This window comes from Eublepharis macularius, chromosome 7, assembly GCF_028583425.1.
Source record: "Eublepharis macularius isolate TG4126 chromosome 7, MPM_Emac_v1.0, whole genome shotgun sequence".
In the NCBI taxonomy this organism is placed as follows: Eukaryota; Metazoa; Chordata; class Lepidosauria; order Squamata; family Eublepharidae; genus Eublepharis; species Eublepharis macularius.
The window spans coordinates 94,116,321-94,141,214 of NC_072796.1; the positions used below are offsets into that span (position 1 = coordinate 94,116,321).

The 24,894-nt window shown below is 40.4% G+C and overlaps 1 protein-coding gene across 2 annotated transcripts in view; it reads left to right on the forward strand.

The window, feature by feature from the left end:
* TRIM55 (tripartite motif containing 55) overlaps positions 1-24,894 on the forward strand; it is a 53,262-nt gene that overhangs the window by 14,303 nt on the left and 14,065 nt on the right. Inside the window, exons 6-10 of one of the 2 annotated variants that reach the window (XM_054985701.1) lie at positions 1,407-1,429; positions 1,544-1,668; positions 5,791-6,002; positions 7,185-7,463; positions 10,261-10,351. In XM_054985701.1, the coding sequence (XP_054841676.1) occupies positions 1,407-1,429; positions 1,544-1,668; positions 5,791-6,002; positions 7,185-7,463; positions 10,261-10,351 (730 nt within the window). The remainder of the gene's footprint in view (positions 1-1,406; positions 1,430-1,543; positions 1,669-5,790; positions 6,003-7,184; positions 7,464-10,260; positions 10,352-24,894) is intronic. The other variant, XM_054985700.1, reaches the window with a different exon arrangement.

Consider the following 24,894-nt stretch of genomic DNA (forward strand, 5'->3'; position numbering starts at 1 on the left):
AAGAGGAGAATTCTATCTTGCAAATTCTAAATCACTTTTCTCATTTCTTTCTCTATGCACTATCGATAGCTCCTTGCCGTTGCCTAGAAAGTCATTTTTAGTATTCATATCACTCTGTTCAGTGACCTTTGGGGGTATTTGTGTTTATGTTTGGGAATTTTCCTTCCATTGGTTCTGCAAGTGTTTCATTCTGATAGTGTATGTTGCTAACACTAGTAGCTTTGCTAACACTAGTATAGGCTAGAGTATAAATACCAAACTCAAATTCAGTGGTCTACAGGCTATTAGAATGGTTAATAGTGAAGACAAGAGTGAATACATAACCAATGACCAAGATGTTATTTTTCCTAGTGCGCATACAGACCAATGTCCAGAAAATAGGAGGCATTGTTAAATGTAATATGAGGAGAGGAAGGTACAGATGAAATCTCTGGATTAGTGGCCTAAGTCACTGTGACATGCTTTCATGTGGCCAAAATGCAGATACATCTAGCTTGATTATTTCTATATATGTTTAATTCAGATTTTAATTGGAGTCTTCATACACATTGTCCAACTTGTACATAATTTATTTTTTCAAACATTTTTATATCCCCACAAAATGGAAGTAGGGGCCTAAAGCACAAGGTGAGGTCTGATGCCTCTCATTAGAAAGAGTACCACTATTTCAGAAAAGTCACATCATCTACATCAGAGCATAATAAATCTCCCTTCTTTCAGAACATGACAGCTTTGCAAAGAGATGCCACTACTCTGCAGCGTTCCTTATGTTTGCAGTTTTGAGCTGGGAAATCCACCTACACCATTCTATTCATAGATCTCATAGATGGAGTCAGGTCTGGGTTAACCATTATGTGTTAAATACTCTAAAGCTTAGTACCTGAGGGAAATTGAGTCAGTTGATACGGTTTAATTATTTTGGAGTTTTCCAATTTAAAAAATGTATCTGTCCTGTGCTGTTATAAAATCCTCTGTGGCATATAACAGGTGACTGGCTCACTCATTTCTTAACAGGACAACAGTGGCAATTTACACAGCTGTAGGGAAATGGAGAATATTAGTAGCCTGCTGCTTAGCCTGAGGGAAAAATGAAGATGCTTTCTGGATTGGGAAAAATGTTCCGGTTGGCAGGTGGCAGCCTGGTATTCCTTCCCCCCAGTTGTGTGCCTGTGTGAGAGCATAAAACTATACAGGAGTACCCACAAAGAGATGTGCCTTATGGGACAAAATGTGTGGCACTCCCTGGGCTCTGCCTTCACATTTCCAGTAATTCTGAGATTTCAAAGAAATTAAAAGTGTGCTCTAACACTCTGTATAAGCATTTATTCTCAGCCTATATGCCTGGGGCGGGGGCAGAATTAAGAATTTAAGGATTTATTAATTCCATTGGTTTTATTTTTTCACAGAATGCCAAAGCATTACTACAAAAGTAAGTTCTTTCCTTTTGAGAAAATTTGCATGTTTTCCACATTTATCATGAGATACCAATTTTCAAACTGTTTATTTGCAATCTCTAAGGCGAATAATACCACTTCTATTTTAGAATCACTGAAGCCTCTAAAGCATTTCAGATGGAAAAAATAGAGACTGGCTATGAAAATATGAGCCACTTCACAGTCAACCTCAATAGAGAAGAAAAAATAATACGAGAAATTGATTTTTATAGAGGTATGTGCTTTCTTTTCTTTTTAAAAAATCAAATTGCTTTCTTTTAACTGCGAAAGTGCACAATTTGTATGAAGACATCCTGTCAGGAATATGATGGAGAGACCTTTTTGACATTCCAAAAATGTAATATGCCTCATAATCAAAAGTAAACTTGCATGAAGACTAACATAGCATGCTGAAAATACTTTTCTTCTTTAATCGAATCTGATGCCTTAGCCTTCATGAGGTACAAAACCATTTTTGAGAGTCAAACATCCTGTATACCACCAGAGTTATTAACCTGTTTGACCTGTTTGTATGACTAGACAGAAGCACAGCAATTATTACCAAGAGTGTTGCATGAAAGAACATTTCCTTGAATGAAGGCACCTACGTAATAAGGCAAGAGATTAAGGATTGATGGTATATATTTAACCAGCCAGAAGAGCTGAATTCGATCAGATCTACTCTACTAATAATATTAACTCCAGAGTAATAATACCTACCTATAGAAACAATCAAAAATAATATATATTTTACATGATTATTGTAAAGAAAATACACTGATATTTAAGATATGTAAGATTCAGGCCCAGTAGCACTTTAAAAACCAACTTGATTTCCAGGGTATGAGCTTTCTAGAGTCAAAGGTCTCTTTGCAAAGAGAGCTTGACTCTCAAAATCTCATACCTTGGAAATCAAGTTGGCTTGGGTGTCTCTTTACCTCCCTATATTGCTGGCAAGTTTGGGATCTGGTCTGTCAGGGCGGCTGAGTAGCTACCGCCCGGCTGTCCCCCACCTATTCCTCCCAGCATGCCTGGGGGCTGAGCCTCGGACCCCAGACAACACACCAAGAACCTCAACTGGGTACCTTCTACCTCCTGCTGAAAATACACAAACCTGGCAACCTTGGATGTGCCATTGTCTTGAGCATCAGCACCATCATGGAAGGAGTATCAGGATTTATAGACTCCATCCTGAGACCATATGTCATTAATTCCCCAGCTATGTCTGTGATACCACAGACTTCCTAAAGAAACTGCAGTCCATTGACCATCTTCCAGAAAATAGCATTCTAGCCACTGTGAATGTTGAGTCCTTGTACACCAATATCCCTCATCAGGATGGACTACAAGACATTAGAAACATCATCCCGGATAAGACCACAGCAGATCTTGCCACTGAACTCTGCATGTTTGTTCTCACACATAACTACTTCAGGTTTGGTGAAAACCTATACCTCCAAATCAGTGGCACAGCCATGGGCACCCGTATGGCTCCTCAGTATGCCAACATTTTCATGGTGGACCTAAAACAGCATTTTCTGAATGCCTACCCATTGGCACCTCTCCTTTACTTGAGATTCATTGATGACATTTTTATTGTCCACTCCACCATCAATCTAACTATGAATCACTCTACCCAAGAAATAAACTTCCTAGACACCACAGTATGCATACACAAGGGACACGTAAGTACCACATTATACTGGAAAGCAACAGATTGACCAACCTATCTACGTGCCTCAAGCCACCACCCCAGGCACATCAAGCAATCCATTGTGTATATCCAAGCCCTACACTATAGTCACATCTGCTCCAGCACCTCAGACAGAGATAGTCACTTGAAGGATCTGCAACAGACATTTTAGCAACTACAATATCCCCCTGACATAGTGAGAAAGATGATTGGAAAAGCCAGAATGACACCCAGGGACAGTTTGCTACAAAACATGCTCAAAGAAAATAACAACAGAACACCATTGGTGCTCACCTACAGCCCACAACTCAAGCCAGTCCAACACGTTATTAATGACCTACAACCCATGCTGGATTGTGACACTTTCCTCACACAGGCACTGGGGGGTGGGGACAACCTTTTCTTGCTTACAGACAGCCTGCTAACCTGAATCAACTACTGAACCGAGACATTGGCTTCCTGTCTCATTACCATTGCTAACTTTTCCACACCCACTATGCCTCTGCATACCCCACGCTATTCAATCACGCCTGCCTTTGTCATTCACCGGCTATTACCATTTAGCTTCTGGAATCACTCCACTCTCCAAGATATAAGGACAGATGGACTCACATTCTAGCTGTATCTGAAGAAGTGAGCTGTGGCTCATAAAAGCTCATATCCTACCACAAATTGAATTAGTCTTATAGGTGCTACTGGACTCTTGCTCTTTTCTACTGCTACAGACAGACCAACACGACTACCTATCTTGATCTTATTTTTACTGAGATAGCTACAATCAGTAACATTATAGTCAGATGTTAACATTTGAAGTCTAGTGGAAGTGGTTTAAGCATGCATTCTGGAATGTGTTTTCAGTGAAGAAAATGGCTTGGGTGCAAAGATTTCCTTGGAGTCCTGTTTCTTGGGAAGAAGTGACCCTTCCCCTCCCCCCTGCCCATCCACACACAAGCATTTCAGAGGGCATTTCAGGACGCTGCAGGAGGCAGGGAAATCACACTCTGCAGGCTGAAATCCTTGCACCTATAGAAATCTAATCTAGATCCAAGCCAATCACACGTACAGTGTCAAGCATTGGTCTTCTAAGCCTTTTGAATGGCTTTAGAAGGGTGTCATTCTACTCAGGATGACACATTACCTCATTACATCTGTTTTGGTCCTAAATTCTACTGTATTGTGTTTTTAGTTCTAATGATCGTATCACTACAAGTAGGGTTGCTGGTTCCACATTGCAAAATTCCTGGAGATTTTGAGGGTAGCACCAGGAGAGGGCAGGGTTTATGGAGAGGATGGATCTCAGTGGGGTATAATGCCATAGAGGCCATGATCCAAAGCAGCCATTTTCTCCAGGGGGAACTGATCTCTATGACCCAGAGGTCAGTTGTAAATCTGGGAGATCTCCAGTCAGCACCTGGAGGCTGGCAACCCTAATTACAAGCAAGGGACTTGCAAGGACTTCCAGGGGCATCTTTCCCTATATCCCCTTTCCCCCACTATTTTCTTTTTCCCTTCTCTGGTAGCCTCCATAGCCTCTCCCTTTTTCCTGTTTCTTTCTCTCCTTCCTGAGCACCAATGAACATATCTTTATCTGTCTATCTCGTCTTCAAATCACCCTTCCTCAGCAGCCTCTCCTCAAGAAAAGTCTTGCACGGTGTCCACTGGCCTGAGTTGCATAGTGGCTCCCTCTATGCTTGCCTGACTTGTGCAATGGCTGCCATCACTGGGCCAGGCCAAGCCACGTTGCTCAGTGATCGTCACTACTAGACTGGACTGAGTTATATGGGCAGTGAATCTCCAGGAGTTGCCATTGGGTCTACCACCAGCAAGTTTTTCTCCATTGGGGACATGACAGGAAAGGAGGATGGGACCATATCCAGGAATGTTTTGGCCTCCAAGTCAGCTCCTGCTCCCCTCCACCATGGCTTTACTTTGCAGAAGCCAAGGTTTGGAAGGCTCAGCAATATTGTTCTGGTTGCCTAGCAACCTCTAGAATGGATACTGAGAGTCTAGGGGGTGTTATTTTTGTATAGCTATAGGCATTGTTTCTATTATTTTGAGGAATTTTAATCTTGCGGTGTATTTTTTTTAAGGTTCCAGTTTTTTCTGCAAACCTGGGGCTTTCTTCAAGTTTGTAGAGAATCCCTCCCATCTGTCCCTAGCACTATTTTGTGAACCTGTTGCTCATATCCTCTATAGACTGGTTCAGAATTAGATATATGACAGTGACTAAATATTGACCCACGCGTCAAATCCATCCCACAAATGATCACCCAACTTTGATGCTTTCTACTCTCCATATACCTAAGTTACTGTTCTTGATTACTTGATAGAAATAAGTGCCTGGATATTGACAAATGGTTCTTTTTTCCTACTGGAATATTTAATTTAATTTCAGGACAAGCAGGACACCTCTACCATTTCCTTCTCCAGACACAATGTACGGATTTTCCCAAAATGCCTATAGTTTCTAGGATTTCTTTACTAAGGGAGATTTCACAGAAAACAATATTGTGTTGACTTTCTGACACTATTTTCATTTAATGAGGTCATGCCAGAAATAATTGTATAAAGGAGAATTACACCTCAGAACTACCCTCTGTTCACAAAGAAACCATGCATTTTATTTAAGTGAAAACCAAGAGTTTCTTCTTTGTGTTCCTTTAGAGGAAGAAGAAGATGAGGATGTGGTTGAAGGCGAAGAATTTGATGAAGTCCACACAGAATCATCTGGTGAGGAGGATGAAGTATCTGAACGGCCATCTCAGCAACCCCAACAGGATACTCCACCAACGGACACCCCAGCTGTACTTCAGACTGACTCCGCAGCATCAGTACCACCTCCAGTGGCAGACGCTGCTGTCACTGCACCTAGTCAGGTAACTATTTGGGCTCCTGTCAGCTGTATTAAATGCTTTCTCTGTTCTGGTTGGCTATTGATCAAAATGTGCAGAAGGCTTAGATCAAACTGAAAATGCAATAAACAAACATGCCAAGAAGTGATAATGGGCATATCTCCTCCCTTTCCCTCAGCTGGATTCTGATAGCAGATCCCATCTGGGGGGGGGGGATCTGAGGGAGGAGTTCTGGGGGAATGTCAGCTGGTAGGATGACATTTCTATTGATGTCTTTCTTTTGAGTTTTAAATTGTTCCCACGTTACATATGATTGAGGGAAATCCTTTATTTAATGTCATAAAGTCTCCCAGCATTATATGTAGTTTGGCGTTAAAACACACAGTCACACATATGTTGTTGTATGTCCAGTTTAAGAAAAATGAGGGGGTAGAATGAAATCATGTAGTGAGGAAGAAGGGATCATGGCAGCAAGATCCAGTTCTCGTCTATGTGCATTCACTGGAATAATATGGAATGTCTGTTCATGAGATCCCGTGGTATGGTTAGACTTTGGACTTAATGATTTGGATGGGAGCTTTAGATGGCAATGTATACTCCAAATGCTAAGCTTCAGCTTGCTTTATGGTGGCTCTTATTAAGCTTGTAAGCTGGTACCTAGACTTCTGTCTCAGGGTCTAGCCCTGATGGCACCAGTGATGCAACTAAGAATCTTGAAAAGGCAATGCATAAATGTGGAGAGTAATAATAATATTTGCTTTATATACTGCCTTTCTGCACAACTTAACACCGACTCAGAGCAGTTTACAAAGCCCCATCTACCTCACAACAATCACGTTGTGAGGTGGATGGGGCTGAGAGAGCTCTGGAAGAGCTGTGACTGACCCAAGGTCACCCAGCTGGCTTCAAGCAGAGGAGTGGGGAATCAAACCCAGCTCTCCAGATTAGAGTCCTGCCACTCATAACCACTACACCAAACTGGCTCATTCTCTGCATACATTATCATTTATTATGATCCTTCAAATGGTCGTTCTGTTACTGTCGATGAGCCAAGTTAAGACAAGCCAACAAATCAAAAAGACAAAGTCAGCGCTCTTCTGAGTTCAATCAGAGGGACCTTTGTCTAGATATACAGGCCCCTTTTGGTATGAGAGAATGTTTCTCCAAGCATCTTTGTTTTTCATCTTTTTAATATCTTCAATTAAGGGTGAAGTTGTGCTGATTACTACTCAACAGCCTGCTGAACAGGAAGCAGCCATGCAGTCAAGTGGAGAGCCTACTGATCACTTGTTCTATCCTAGCTGGTATAATAAGACTCAGCAACGGCAAACAAACAATTCAAATACAGTCCCAGTGACCGAAACTAGGCAGGTAGGGCCTTCTGTTCCTGTAGAGGTGAATGTAAAGAAGACAGAAACAGCTACAGCAAATGGGAGTACTGGTGTGAGTAGTAAGGAAACTAATACACCCACAGCTGCTTCACAGGTTAGTATATAGTCTCAGAGTATATGTATTCAATCATGGTTCTATGTGAAAAGTGATAATCACAGAATAAAATATGTAGGTAGATTAATATCTCTGACACATACCAACATAAAGGGGGAAATGCAATGATATTTTAGAATTTAATCATTTTAATGTTTTTAATAAAGGCTACATTCTCAAATCAAAACGCATAATATATTGTAAACTAGTGCATTATATATTTTTGTCACCAAATTGGATGGTCTTTTATAGCACTAGTATCTTCAATGAAAATGAACCAATATTCTGTGTTTGTACTGATTTTACAATTTATGATAGTCACTTTAGAATGACTTGATATATCAGTTTCATACCCAAGTCACACCTTCAGGAGTCATTTCCATGGTCTTCTGAATGCGTGCTTGGCAATTACCATGAAACTGAAGTACATATAAGTGCTCTAGTGTGATGCTTACAAAGAGGGTTAAAGACATGTATTAAGAGGCATGTCTGAGGGCCAAGCTACACATGACGAATGACACTTGAACGGCAAGTGGATTGAGTGGAGGGCAAGTGAACAGGGAGAAATACACTTGCCATTCAAGTGTCATTCGTCATGTGTAGCTTGGCCCTGAGATTCAAAGATTGTGCTCTGTGGCCACAAAGAGAATTTGATTTCTCAAACAGTAGACTCCCCCACCTTCTAAATATATATTGCACAGAAAACCACTTTAGAAATGCAGAACAAAAACAGTTTGTGAAGTCACATAAAGTTTGTTTTTAAAACAAAGGATGCCCCAAATCCAAATGTTCTTGAACGCACCTGAAGTAATTCTTTGTATCCTGATTCCTGTCAGTCTAAACTTTGCCTTGGAAACTCTCTTGAGTTGCTAATGCACAAGGTCAATTAGGAAACGTGGCTTATTTATGTTGTGCATCCACATACAGGAATAGCAAACTACAATTCCATCTGTCTTATCTGTAATTTAGCCAGACCAGACCATGGGTTGGATCCAGCCAGCTTTTTTCACTCATATAATTACCCTCCTTTCTAGAGGCCCCATCCCACATGGCTTTTGTCTATGCATGGCCCATGATCCCCAGCATAGCATTTGGTGGTCAAAGAGGAACCTCTTCCTTTTTTCCACCAGCAGTAAAGGAGGTTGAAGCCAACCACATGTATTTGTGCAAGTTCTGCAATGCAGCTTTCACTTCTAATTTATCCCACTGTGTTGTACAATTATGTTAGTCATGCAACCACAATAGGTTTAGTTTATTTCTGACAGCATTTCAAGAAAAGCATGGCATGTTTTAAATTAATTTTGCATTGCAAATAACTTATATCAAGCATTTTCCCCAGTGGTGTTTGTGCTGTGGTCAGAAAATAGGACAACTCAGTTCAGTTAGTATAAATGACCGTAGACCAGTTACACTACTATTATCTTAAGGTCAATAAGACTGCAAAGCTAGAATGTAACTTAATAATGTTTTTGACATCAATAGTATCTTGAAATCAAATCATTGGAAGTTATACTACATCACAAGGATTGCCTCCATTATCATTAAAAATCTCCCTTTTAAAAATCTGCTTATGAAATGTATCAAGCTCTTAACAAACTAAAGTTTTTTAATAATAACAACAACAACAACAACAACAACAACATTCAATTTATATACTGCCCTTCAGGATGACTTAACACCCACTCACAGAATGACTTAACAGCACCCACTAAAGCACTCAAGACCCATGCAAACACTATACCTAATAAACATAATCTCACCTTTGCATGTGTGAAGTTTTTGAGGCTTACACATTTAAAATATTTGCTAACTTGTAGTATCTAAATTGTAGAGTTGACATCGTTTATTTCTTCTTCTGTGTTACATCATTATACATCCTAAATGCCTTATATATAAGTACTTCCTGTTGATTTCTGTGAAATTTCTACATGCATGCACTAAGGGTCAATATTTTAAATTGTTTCAGAAGCAGCTTGCATATACCAATGCTCAGGAATAAAAGCAGCAACAAAGTTCCATAGTTTAACTGTAATGAACTATAGTGGGGGAGAAAGAATGTCTGAAAGGTAGACCCAGCTGGCTGGAAGAAAGAAAAGATGGTTGAAAAATTGTTTTTGGTGGAGAGATATCACATCAGTAACAGACCACATATTTTAACTAATTTAATAATTACTTCTTCTCAGGGAGCATTAGAATATCTGATTCTGTGTAGTCTCAGTATCTCCAGAACTATAATCCTTAATATTATTTGTGGGCAGCCATAACAGTTAAACAGGTATAAATCAATAAACATTTGTAGATATGCCTGATGTGGAAAAGTAAAGGGACTGCAGTAGGTTTAGTTACACAGGAAGGCTTATATTAAGTGGGTTACTGGGTTTTTATGCCCATCTCTCACCAGGACTAATCTGGCAAAAAAAAAAAATCCAGTTTTATATGTGTTTCACATCTGAGTGTTTTCATTGCGATCACCCCAAAATGGGGAGAGACAGTGGCATGGTATAGCCCAGCCTAGTCTGATCTCAGGAGCTAAGCAGGGTCAGTACTTGGATGGGAGAACACCAATGAAGACTCTGCAGAGGAAGGCAATGGCAAACCACCTCTGTTGCTCAGTAGCCTTGAAAGCCCCAGCAGGGGTTGCCATAAGTCAGTTGCGACTTGACAGCAATTTATACACACACACACAATGAGAAAAGGAAACTTGTGAATGAGACAAAAGGCTTCTAAAATTGAATGTTTTCTTCATTTATCTCAGTAGTGCTGTTAGTGAAATATTCTTCTTGTTATTTCCTCACAGGGGTTAGCATTCTGCATATCAGTTTTGGCTTTTCTTATCATTCTGCACCATCTCTGGAGTCAGATTCAATACATGATTTTTACTTTAATGGGTAGGAACTGTTTTGTTTTATCCTTAACTAACAGCACAAGTCATTCCTCTGGTGATGCCTGTAGATGGTTTAGAAACAAGTATCCCATTTGTCTCATCTGAAATGACCATGCTGTCATGTAATACATGCTGCTTAAAGCTTTCCTTCTTATCTCCCCCTCCTTGTGAAATGTCATCCTGGAGTGAAATCCTGCATGGTTAAAAATTACACTTTGTTTTAGAAGGAGGAAATGTGGGAAATTCCATGTGAATCTCATGAACTTGTATCAAGGATCTCTTAACTATTGGGATCTGTAGATGTACAAAGGAGCCGTTACAATGATCTTGCCACTGATGAACTCAATTGCTCATCCCAAAGATGTATGTGTTGTATTGAAAGGAGAAGACTGGTATGTGTGAGTGAGTGAGCAAGTGAGTGCATGCACAAGCACATGTACACTCACCCGTCTGTTCATTCATGAGAAGCATAGGTGTATCTCCTTGAACAATATCTCCACTCTAGACTACAAGGGAGGTTATATAACTCAATCGCTACCATGTCGAAAATTCTATGTTCGTGGAAAGCTTGGTTTCTAGCCTAGCCTTCTCCTTTGCATGTTAGTTTTCTATGTGCAAGGGCATTACATGTGGGAGAGCATCCAGACATGCTCTTGATATAGTAAGCATGAAACAGAATTTGAGAAAATAAGTTGTTTATGGCCTTTTCATCTTGCTCTTCAGTTAAGAAGCTCAGAACAACATAATGGGGTCCTCAAATGGTCACCCTATGAATATTAGCTAGGCTGAATCCTACTTAGCTGTATCAGTGGAACAGAATCATGTGTCCAGAGTCCACTGGCTACCTGTTCACATGACAAAAATGTTAAATGCCAATCACTATGTTACAGCTGAGTAGAATATCCCTCAATATCTTACAGTTCTGTTTTCATATAGCATTATTTGAAGAAATCAGTTGCATCTGTTTCATGCTATTCTTGTACATATCTGAAAAAGAGGTAATCATTATCATAAAATCAAGTTCCAGCTATGTCCTGCTGGTCTCTGAGCTATTCCTCCAGGCACCCTTATCAATTCTCTAAGACTTCGTAGTAGAGGCAGTGCAAGACATTAAAGCAGGCATCAATAACAAAAGCCTTCGAACAGAGGGTCTTCATGTCACATTAGAATAACCAGTTTTTAAAAAGTTGAACAACTGTAAAACAACATCCTCAGTTTTTACCACAGATACTTTTGCTGAAATTCTGATTAATTTCCCTTTCCCTACATACCTGAAAGGAAGATAAATAAATTGAGTTTTAGTTAAGCCTGGTGGATCTCTGTGGTATTCTTTCTGCTCAATTTAGCAATTCTGCTGCTGCCTCTGTCAGCTGCCAAGAAACAGTAGTTTTTCAAGGGGAAGGGGAGGCTACCTTCTCCCCTGAATGCTCATGCTTTCCACCATAGATAATAATTCTATGTAACTCGCTTGATGCCTGAGTACTTAGTGGGGTGGGATTAGGCTCTAAATAGTTTGTTTTTTAAATGGGGGTTTCAGTTTCCACATCGCTAAACATGCCAATGTTAGTTAGTTACACTTTGTTTCAGAAAGATTTAATCTCTGTGCTCAGTTTTATGCTTGTTTTCAATTTTCCCCCTACCATACCCTGTTGTATCTGCTCACTGAATAACCTAACTGTTGATCACTATTATATTTTGCTCATTGACTATCCTAGCTGTTGAATATATTGTATTTCACTTGCACTATATAATCCGCCTTGGGTCTCAGTGAGAAAGGTGGACTATAAGTAAATAAATAATAAAGCTTCAATGTTGTAGGCCAGTTAGAATTCATTCCTAATGTTACATGTCCTTTTTCCAATCACCACATACTATGTTGAGGTCTATATTGATTGTTTGTATTCAATGGGCCTTTTGCCAAAATGCAACTTTTGATGCTTCTAAAACCTTCAATATCCATCTACCATTGTGACTAATATCCTAATTAATCTGCTGAGCCTAAACTGTCCTATTCAAACTAGATAATTGACTGCCTCGAAGGTGTACTTAGGATACTTATTAGAATGAATTACAAATTTTATTTATTTATTTATTGTATTAGATTTTTAGTCCGCCCTCCCCACCAGGCAGGCTCAGAGTGGAGTACAACATTTCAATTTACGTAAATAAGAATTAAGAACAGATAAAACATTATACAAATAACATTAAAACAGCTTTATGCAATAAATGCAATACGGCTTCTCTTCAGATGGAGATGATAAAATATTGGTTTTCAAGCCCCAGCTCATATGTAGGGTGGTGGACAGCTCTTTAGTGTGGCCAGTGGGGGCCCAACCTAGCCTCCACCATATGCCTGGCAGAACATCTCTGTCTTAAAGACCCAGCGGAAACAAATCCCACCAGGCCCTGGTTTCCTCAGACAGAGAGTTCCACCAGGTCGGTGCCAGGACTGAAAAGGCCCTGGCTCTGGTCGAGGCCAGGTGGGCCTCTCTTGGGCCAGGGACCACCAACAGTTGTTTTTTTGTTGAACAAAGCATCCTCTGGGGTACATACGGGGAGAGGCGGTCCTGCAGATATGCTGGGCCCAGTCCGCATAGGGCTTTACAGGTCAACACCAAAACCTTGAACCGGACCCAGTACTCAACTGGTAACCAGTGCAGATGTCATAGTATAGGTGTTATATGTTCCCTAATCGGGACCCTTGCAATTACTCATGCAGCTGCATTTTGGACCAGCTGTAGCCTCCGGATCAGGCCCAGGGGAAGCCCTGTGTAGAGCAAGTTGCAGTAGTCTAGTCTAGAGGTGACTGTTGCTTGGATCACTGCAGTTAAGTCATGGGTTGATAGGTAGGGGACAAGCTGCGGGGCCTGTCTTAGATAGAAAAATGAAGACTGGGCAACTGCTGCAACCTGTGCCTCCATAGTCAGGGACTCCAAGTCAGTTTCATACAAAGTATTAATCATACATTAAGTGTTGTTAATTGCTATTCAATTCATTCACAATCATTATACAATTTCCCTCACCAGACCTATAAAGTGCTTAGGGTGTATCACAGATATTATTATTGGTAATGACCATTCCACTTCATACTATTTTTGTTTTGTTTTGTCCAGTAGTTCAGTTATTTGTATAATGGTCCAAATAGTCACAAGTCCATTATAGGTCTAATAGCACATAGAAACATCCATCTGACGGGCTGACCGGTTGAAGGTCCCATTTCTGGATTCCCTTTTTCAAAGATGGAAGATGTAGACTGTTCCAACATTACTTTAAAAAATTACAGACCTTGTGCAAAACACAAACAGTTTATACAGTACACATACACAATGCACAATAACCCTTAATGCACAGAATCCCATAGTCACTTACGCTATAAATATAGATTTACTCAGGAGGGAGGGAGACCTTCTGGATTTATAAATTGAACACTGTGTCACCTAAGGGTCTGAATATTGCCACTGACTTTTCATGTTTCCTGTAGTGGTATGCATTCCGGCGGCATATTCCTTTAAGACTTAGTTCTAGTATAGAGACTTCCGGTTTGGGATTAATGGTGATCTGAAGTAGCCTAGGGAGCTGGGCTATCTGAGATACTGTTTTTAGGAAGCGAGGCGCTCGAACGCCTGCTACCGTCCCCCCTTTAGGAAGAAGGGGGTCTTGAATGCTACGCGGCCCCGAGAGTGTGTGATCTCAGTGATGGGGGGGTTCTGAATCAAGGATTCTCCCCATCGCCTTGAGGTCCCCTCAGAGAAGAGCAAGCTACTAACTCTGCAGTACCTCTGGAGTCATTGAATTGGCATAAGATCATCAGAAACCAAGCCTCAGTACCAGATTTGACCAACTAGAAATGGAGGAAACAGCACAGACAACCCGAGAAAGCAGCGTAAGGTAAAGATTGTTATCGGACTTTTGAACAGAAAAAGCAGAAAAAAGACCAGATATTAAAGTAATAAAAAGACTTAATTAAATAGAGGAAACAATAAGGAACAGCATTTGAGTAAGAAATCCCTAATTTGGCAAGCTTTTAAGGACAAAAAGAGCGATACAAAGGATTGTTTATGCATACTTGCGGTTTGAAGAGAGATAACCGGTGTGAGAGAGGAGGAGGGAGCTGGGAAATAGCGTTGAAACACCATGAGAGGAGATGAGATTGAGAGAGGAGGAGACAATTTATGCCTAGAGAGGACAAGAATAAGCGGGAAGCAGGAAGAACAGCGAGAAGAAGACCCGGAAGCAAAACAAAGTAAGCATTGCGAGAAATTGGGACTAAAGGAACAGGAAATACGCCATTGTAGCTGAGGGAAGAAGCGATTCCAGTTACCATAGAGAAATTGCGCCCGACATTTTGAATCCAAACTGGAAAAAAAATTTCTTTTATCGAGACCAGCAAAGTGAGTAATATTAAGGGGAAAACAGTAAAAAAGCAAAACGGATTTAAGAAAGAGAGCGGACACATGGGGGGGGCACCAAGCCAAGTCCAAGTATGACAAAAAATTAGATAAAGAGTGGCAAGCCTCAGTAGATGCAGCGATTGAAGGACTGGAGAAGAAAGTTACAGAAGGTTATAAAGAACTGAATCAATCGATACAAAAGATGCATGAAACATTGGTAAAAGATTTGAAAGATGTAATTAAAATGGAGGTGGCAGAATTGGCTAAGAATATGGAGGGGATTAGAAATAAACTACAAGCAACAAACAACAAGGTGCAAGAAGTGGAACAGAAGACTAATGATTTAGCTACAAATGTAAAGATGGAAAATCAAGTGATGCAGGAGAGGATGGCAGTGATGGAATGTAAGGCAACAGAAAGACAACTAAGATTTAGGGGCATTCCAAAATCGATGGCGCAAAATGTACAAGACCAAATGACGGATATTTTAGTAGAATTTCTGAATAAACAACCAGAAGAAATTGCTGTAAATTTGGATCTAGTATACAGGGTCAACTCCGCATATGCACAACAAAAGAACCTACCAAGAGACATTATTGTGCAGTTAATAATGAAAAGAATGAGAGAAGAGATTATCCAAAGACATTTTGTGAATCCCCTATCGCTGGAGGGAAGTAGGATCAAGATAATGAAAGAGGTACCCAGAAGAATTCTCCAAGAGAGGAAAAAATATAGAGAATTGACCCAGAAGCTGAAAGAGAAAGACATTAGATATAGATGGGAAATACCAGAAGGGTTGAGCTTCTACTTTAATGGTTTGAGAGTTATAATTAAATCAAGACAGGAAATGGAGGAGTTTCTCTCTGAGCATGCAAATGACTTTCCTAGATTGGTAAGAAAATAGAATGATGGAGTACAAACTAATATCATGGAATGTAAATGGACTAAATTCACCACAGAAGAGAAGAACTATTTTTCATTGGCTGAAAAAACAAAATTGTAATATAATTTGTTTACAAGAAACACATATTAAAGATCAAGATGTCAAGTTCTTAAAAAATAGACAACTAGGAAGAGAATTTATAGCATCGGCAAAACAAAAGAAAAGAGGAGTAGTGATGTATATTAAAGAAGATTTGGATTCAAAATTAGTATTTCGAGATCAAAATGGGAGATACCTTGCTGTGGAAATTAATGTGTGTGATAAGAAGACTTTAATAATAGGTATATATGCACCCAATGGAGCTAAAGATCAATTCTATAGGGAATTAATAGACAAACTAGATCAAGATGTATATGAACAGATTGTAATGATGGGAGACTTCAATGGGGTTGTAGATTTGCAATTGGATAGAAAAATAAGAGGAGGAAAACAGAAATCGGGGAAGCTACCAAAATCATTTTTTGAACTAGTAGAACAAGAAAAACTGGAGGATATTTGGAGGAAAGAAAATCCTAAAGGCAAAGATTATACGTACTACTCGGCGAGACATCAATCATTTTCAAGAATCGATATGATTTGGACAACCAAAGAATTGGCATTACGGACAAAATAAGTGGAAATAATGCCAAGAGTGGGCTCGGACCATAATCCATTGCTTTGGAAAGCTGCAATGGGACAGAAGAAATTACGATGGAGAATAAATGAAGACCTATTGCACAATCAAGAAAATATGGAATATCTACAGAAAGAAACAAAATATTTCTTTCAAACTAATAAAAATAACGAAATCTCAACCCGGGTGGTATGGGATACATACAAAGCAGTAATAAGGGGAATATTAATTACATTAAACAACAGAGATAAAAAAGGAAGCAGGAGAAAGCTCAAGAAATTCAAGAGAAATTACATTAAAAAGAGCAAGAATTAAAGAAGAAACCAGGGAAAAATCAACAGTACAAGAAATTAAAATATTGCAAGAGCACATAAGAGCAATAGAAAATAAAGAACTAGAATGGAAATTGAGGACATTGCAACAAAAATAATTTGAAGGAGCTAATAAGCCTGGAAGGTATCTAGCCTGGCAACTAAAGAAAAAAAGAAAAAAGAAAATAATTAGTAGAATAATTGAAGAAGGGGAAGAAATTAAAGAACACTACAGAATTAAACGAGTGTTTTATAAATACTATGCAAAATTATTTCAAAGGAAAGCAATACCACAAGAGAACATAGATCAATATTTGCAGAGAATAGATTTACCAACCATATCAACTAGCATGAAAGAGAAGCTGAATGCTCCAATAACAGATGAAGAAATTGAACAAGCTATAGATGCGGCAAAGACTGGTATGGCACCTGGACCGGATGGGATTTCAGTGAAATTTTATAAAACAATGAAGAAAGACCTAGCTCCAGCTTTACCAGTTGTAATGAATGATATACTGAAAGGAGAGGGTCTTCCAGATACGTGGAATGAGGCAAATATTACCTTGATACCAAAAGAGTCACAGGAATTGACTGATGTTAAAAACTACAGACCAATTTCGTTAACAAACAATGACTATAAAATATTGGCAAGAATACTAGCAGATAGACTTAAAATATGGCTAATGGACTTTGTAGGAGACGACCAGGCGGGGTTTTTACCGAATAGACAATTAAAAGACAATTTGAGGGTGGTTATAAATGCCATTGAATATTATGACAAGCGTCCAGATAAAGAAGTCGGGGGGGGGGGGTTGTTGTGGATGCAGAGAAAGCCTTTGACAACTTGAATTGGGATTGTATGTTTGCATTGATGGAAAAGATGGATTTAGGTAATGAGTTTATAGAAGCTGTAAAAACAATCTATAAGAACCAAAGAGCAGCAATTTGTGTTAATGATGACCTGACGGAGAAATTTGAGATAAGGGAAGGAACAAGACAAGGCTGTCCACTGTCGCCGCTGTTATTTGTAATGGTCTTAGAAATATTATTGAGGCAGATAAAAGAAGATGAGAATATAAAAGGGATTAAATTAAAGGGATCTTCATACAAGCTAAGAGTATTTGCAGATGATGTGATGTTTATAGTTGAAGACCCAGTACAAATTCTGCCAAGATTGTTAGGTAAGATCAAAGAGTTTGGAGATTTAGCAGGCCTTTATATAAATAAAAAGAAGTCAAAAATAATAACAAAAAACATGACGAAGAAGAAGCAACAAGAATTGATGGAAGTAACAGATTGCGAGGTGGTACAAAAAACAAAGTATTTGGGAATAGAGCTGACAGCTAAAAATATTGATTTGTTTAAAAACAACTATGAAAAGCTCTGGACTCAAATGGAACGAGATATGATAAAATGGAACAAATTGAATTTATCATGGTTAGGTCGGATTGCTACAATCAAAATGAATGTGCTGCCTAGAGTTAGGTTCTTGATGCAAACGATACCAATTGTTAAGGACAAAAAACAGTTTGAAAAATGGCAGAGGAAAATATTGGAATTTGTGTGGGCAGGAAGAAAACCTAGAGTCAAAATGAAAGTGCTCTGTGACGCAAGAGAAAGAGGTGGCATGCAAGTACCTGATTTTCTATTGTACCATGAAGCAATATGTTTGGTATGGCTAAAAGAATGGATGTCCTTATCCAATCATAAGTTGTTAAATTCGGAAGGCTATAACAAACTTTTTGGATGGCATGCATACTTATGGTATGATAAGTATAAAATGGACGCAATGTTCCAGCACCATTACTTGAGAAGAAATCTATTGTTAACTTGGTTAAAATACAAAAAAATTATAGAACAAGAGAAACCAATGTGGATTGTTCCAGCAGAAGTAATTAACCCGAATTTGGAATATAAAGGAGATGAATGGCTTACTTATAAAGAACTATTAAAAACCGAAAACAATGAGTTGAAACTTAAATCGAATGAAGAATTACCATTTAAATACGGTTGGCTGCAATATCGACAAATTAAAGACTTATTTGAATCAGATCAAAGGAAGGCAGGCTTTAGAAATAAAAACTCAGAATTAGAAGAACTTTTATTGGGGGATAATAATAAAATAATTTCTAAAATGTATAAATTATTGTTAAAATGGTATACTGAAGATGAGACGATTAAGGTTCAAATGGTAAAATGTGCAATAAATTGTAATAATGAGATTATGATGGATGCATGGGAACAGTTGTGGAAAAATACTTTAAAAATTTCAACATGTACCAGTATTAAAGAGAATGGCTATAAAATGATATATAGATGGTATTTAACACCGAAAAAGTTAGCCATTGCTAATAAGCAGCTATCCAACAAGTGTTGGAAATGTAAAGAGCATGAAGGCTCTCTATTTCATATGTGGTGGACTTGTGATAAGGCTAGAGACTTTTGGTCTAAAATATGTACTGAAATGTCTTTAATACTCCAAAGTAATGTAGTTAAGAATCCAGAAATGTTATTGTTATCCTTGCATTTAGAGGATATTAATAGAAGGGATAGAGTAATACTGTACTATATGATAACGGTGGCAAGAACTTTGTATGCACAATATTGGAAGAAAGAAGAAATACCGAAAACTGAAGAGTGGATACAAAAAGTGTTATATATGGCGGAAATGGACAAATTAACAAGGAAACTGAGAGAGCAAGATCCAAAGGAATTTTTTGAGGACTGGTGGAAAATGAAAAAATACTTAGAAAAAAGATGGGATGTTGAAGGACAATTATGGTCTTTTGAGTGTTATTAAGTAAGATAAGACATAATGTAAATCTTTACCATTAAGTTTAAAATGACAACTAAGAGATAGTATTTGTAACAGAAACAGGGGGTTGTAGTGCTGTTGGAAGTCAATAGAGGAAAGGGGGAGGGGTGGGAGCATACACTATATCTATAGGGGATAATTAGTAAGTAAGATGTATTAACATTATGTATGTTATGTTAACCATCCAATAAATTTTTTTTTAAAAAAAAAGACTTAATTCTAGTATACTATTGCCAGCTGCGATTGATTATATAGTGGTTAATGGGAGCTATGTTGTTATGCAGCCTTCACTTGAAGCAGCACCCAACGTTGGGATAATGGTGATTTAAATGGAAGTAAGTGATTTAAATGGATGACCTTCAACTGGGAGGGATCAGTTCTTTCAAGGCGACTGTTTTGCCCTCCCTTACCCAGGTCTCGGTCACGCACACCAAGTCCATATCATTCGCTGCAAAATAATCATGCAGCATTCTAGTTTTATTATTTATGGACCTCGTGTTGCACAACATCAGTGTCGAAGGGGGGCTAAATTTCCTAACTCCACACCCAGCATTTCTCAGGATGGGACACAGGTTGGAAGGACACCGAGCTCTACCATATCTCCGTGTCCTTCTCATCTTGGCCTGAGTCCTGCTGCCATACCTCCCTTGCCCCCAGATGACTGGGATCCCTGATTCCATACTGGCCAATCCTTCATCCACTACCCTTTGGCTCGCTCTATCTGCCTAAGCTATCAGCTCTTAAATGATTACAGCTTAAAAATTCTCAAGCATACATCCTAACCATCTGATATCTCTCTCTGACTTATAGGCATTTCAGGCTTATTTAAGTTCTATAGGCACTTCAGGTCTGTTAGGCTCTGTTAAATACAGTCCCAATTAAATTCTCCAGAGACTGGTACAGATGACAATTTCAACACAACTGGCATGCAAAAATACATCCTCAACTTGTGTGGCAATGACTGGTAAACAGGAGGGCAATTAAAAACTTAAACTGGCAAGAGCGGCTGCAAGCGTTCCCACTCGTACCACCAGAGCTATCTCATGATAGTGCATTCCTTAAGTAATTCACAATATCTAATTGATCTTTTGATTTGTCTGGTTAAGACCAACGGGAGCTTATGGGACATAACTGATAGAGATAGATTAGCTGTGAAGCTACAAGAGATGTTTATAAGGTTCCAGCATTTTCAGTTTTTGGCATAGGTCATGTTTAGGAACCTATGAACAGCAGAAGACGTGGACAGTATCTCTACAAGTGAATCCTTATTCTAATTAGTCTTTTTAAACTAGAAGGCATAATCACTAGACTTACTTTATTTGTAAACAAAATTACATACTCATTACAATGCAATGGTATCTATATAGCTTGCTTGTACCACTCACAAAACCAGAAAAACCAAGCCACTCTCAGAAAATGTTAGGTTTTCTACCTATTCTGGGGATTCTTCAAGTATGTAAAAAAATGACTTAGTAAATTAAACCAAAATGGGGGGAGAACACCCAAATTGCTTGTATACTTAACATGTTTCAGAAAATACGGAATGTTAAGAATCAATGGACTTGGAGTGAAGATAGAAATAAGCCTTTTGGCCTGATCAAGCCCTGGAGAGATTATGGTTTACAGAATCCTAGAGTGGGATGATTCCTTCCTTGGTGGACCTTAGTTTGTTCCATCTGGGCATTGACAAAACACTTATCTACTTAACTGCCACAAACTTACTGTAGCTTGTGCTATCCAACTCCTGGCAGGAGGTGGCACCTCTGGTACCATACTCATGCATGAAGCGCACACACGCTCCCAGGACTGCACAATGATGTCACTTCTGAGAAGTGATGTTATCGTGTAGGGCGCCCTCCTCCCCCGGAGCGCTCTCACAATTTGTGCCCACTTGTCTCCCTGCCCCTTACCTGGCAGCAATGTTCCCTCTAAGAGGTGCAGTGTTGTGAGCCAGAAATCTACTTTGTAAGCAGCAACTTGCAAGTTTTGAGCACGCCTTTTCCAAAGCCAGGATCCATTTGATTAAAAGACTTATGAATTAGATTGTCTGAGGCATTGGTATTGAGTGCCATCAATATGTTGACAACACCCACTTATGCATGTAGTTATCAAAAGCTTATGCCTCAATAAAGTTGGTTAGTCTTAAAGGTGCTACTGAACTTTTTACTATTTTGCAACTACAGACTAACATGGCTAACTCCTCTGGCTATTGAACAGTTCATCTGTAACATATAGAATTCACTGCCACATGATGTGGCAACTGCTAGAGGATATTAGGGACTCTGAAAATGATTAGAGAAATGTATGGATGAAAGGTATAGTCACAGTTATTTTAGTATAAGGGTTAACTGGATACTCCATGTATAGGGGCAGTATACCACCTGAACCCAGAACAAGACAACCCAGGCTAGCCTGATCTTAGATCTCAGAAACTAAGTAGGTGATCCCTCCAGGGTTGTTTTGCAGACTCAGGCAATAGCAAACCACCTCTGCACATCTGTTGCCTTAAAAACCTTGCAGGGTTCCTATTTATTTTATTTTGTTTGCACTATTTATAGTTAGCCTTTCTCACTGAGACTCAAGGCATATTTCACAGTGTAAATCAATACAATCAACAGAATGGGACATTCAATAAACAATACAATAGGGAATGGGTTACAGAAATTTGAAAACAACCAGAAGTTGGATACAGTGCTGAACGTGTTAAGAAACAAGAACCTAACTTCCTTAACATTTATACCAGGGTAATAGTGTGGGGCAGACTTGGAGGCGGGGTTCAGGAGCTAGAAGCAGACACTCTCAACCCCCAACTTCTCCAGGTGCCAAACCCCAAATTTTCAGGAATTTCCCTACCTGGAACTGGCAACCCTAGTGTGAAGCACGCAAGCCAGGCAAGGCCAGAGCACACCATGTTGCCAACTGCCCGCCTGCTCTCAGCTGCCTGCCCATTGCCGCCTCTGCCTCTAGCTCCCGTAGCCACAGCAGAGAGGATGCTCGGCCACCCACCCACTGCCGCCATCTCCTCCAGCTCCTGGTGCCAGGATGGAGAGGCTGCTCAGTGGGCCCGGTGAAGAGGCTGGGCAGGCGCCTGCCCACCACCACCACCTCCTCCAGCTCCCATAGCCACAGCAGAGAGGATGCTCGGCTGCCTACCCACTGCCGCCACCTCCTCCAGCTTCTGGTGCCAGGATGGAGAGGCTGCTCAGTGGGCCCGATGAAGAGGCTGGGCAGGCGCCTGCCCACCACCACCACCTCCTCCAGCTCCCATAGCCACAGCAGAGAGGATGCTCGGCTGCCTACCCACTGCCGCCACCTCCTCCAGCTTCTGGTGCCAGGATGGAGAGGCTGCTCAGTGAGCTCGGTGAAGAGGCTGGGCAGGCGCCTGCCCACCACCACCACCTCCTCCAGCTCCCATAGCTACAGCAGAGAGGATGCTCAGCTGCCCACCCACTGCCACCACCTCCTCCAGCTTCTGGTGCCAGGATGGAGAGGCTGCTCAGTGGGCCCGATGAAGAGGCTGGGCAGGCGCCTGCCCACCACCACCACCTCCTCCAGCTCCCATAGCCACAGCAGAGAGGATGCTCGGCTGCCTACCCACTGCCGCCACCTCCTCCAGCTTCTGGTGCCAGGATGGAGAGGCTGCTCAGTGAGCTCGGTGAAGAGGCTGGGCAGGCGCCTGCCCACCACCGCCACCTCCTCCAGCTCCCATAGCCACAGCAGAGAGGATGTTTGGCTGCCCACCCACTGCCACCACCTCCTCCAGCTTCTGGTGCCAGGATGGAGAGGCTGCTCAGTGGGCCCGGCGGAGAGGCCATGCAGGCGCCTGCCCACTGCCACTGCCTCCTCCAGGTCCCAGCACCACAAGGTGCCAGAACAGTGTTCCATAGTGTTCTGGCAGGAAAAAAAAACCCTGATAGTAGCATATGCCTGCCACAAAGCCAGCTAGAGATAGGACTGGGAACTGAACATTTTAAAAAGGTCTACCCAAAAGACAGAATACATCAAATGTCAGTGAAGTCCACATTATATTTGAATCTCAGACAACTGCTAGTTATGTAAGAGTACTTTAAGTGCATAATAGTTAATGAGGTCATTAAAGCAAAAGGATTGAAACATCAGACTGTGAATTAATGCCATGCTACATTTGAATCACGAGTAATAAACTGTGATTATATTATTGAAGTTGGTGTTCTGAATTTCAGTTTAGAGGGCCTGCCTCATCCTCAAGATTTATATTTGAAAGGGAGTTTCTTGGCTTCCAGCTTTCAGCCTAACAAGCAAGTTAAGCATTTGCCTTATTTTTTGCACATCAATACTATGTGAGTCAGATGGGCTTGCTCATAGAGTTAGAAATGTACTGAAGTCATGGCATGATAATACGATTAACAGCCCCATGCTGAATCATATGGTGGGGAGCCAGTGTGGTGCAGAGGTTAGAGTGTCAGGCTAGAATCTGACTCAGGATCTCCACCCTGCTGTAAACTCTGCTAGGTGACCATGAGCCGGTCATTTTGTCAGCCTAACCCAACTTACAGGGATGTCATAAGGATAAAATGGGGAAAAGATAACTATGCATGCTGCACTGGAGACCAGGAAGAATACCAATGTACTAGATAGACAAACTAATGCATTCCTGACTTAAAGAATCTATGCTTCCTCCACTGCCAGCAATCATGTATTATAAAGATAATCACACTTTGGTTCACTCCATTCCAACCTACTCTTGAAATCTTCTGCAGCACAAGCTGAATTCCGAACCTTGCACTGGCTGGTAGGATTCTGATATTCTAACCTGCTGGTGATAGGGTTGCCAGCCAACCCCTGGCAACCAGTGGGAAGTTATGGGGTGGGGAGGGGACATGCAAATAAGTGTCATGGAAACATTACAACATCACTTCTGGTATGAACACAGAACTGATGTAATAGTGTTGGTGGAGCACTCTAGGATTCTACCTCAGCTGTATGGTCTTACTATAAACAGTAGAATCTAGTGTGTTGCACTGACATGATGATGTCACTTCCACTTCACGCCAGCATTGTCACAACACCTATCCCCCCACACATTTTATCCCCTCCACTCTACTGAGGCTGCTTGGCAGGAGGCTGCAGGTCACCATAGCTAGTACCTACAGCACCGAGGAGACCTATTTGGCTGGTTATTTTGTCTCATGACTTTTCTTGAGATAAGATTGCTAACAACAGATATGAGGGTTCCACGTCTCTTCTCCAGTCACCATTTTGGAAGTGGCTTTTCCTGTTTAACAATGACAAGTTACATGTGCTTGTTTGACCCTCACAAGCATGTTTAAACATAGTATTTAAAATTCAAAGGGCTGTCCTTGACTGTTTCTTTTTAATTTAGCTCCTAATTTCTGGAAGTCGCTCGTGTGATTCAGTGGCACCAGTGAGGCACTTTTGTAATGACAACGCATTTTTGTCAGGTTCTCAGGCAATGGTGTTGCTGTCATTAGTCC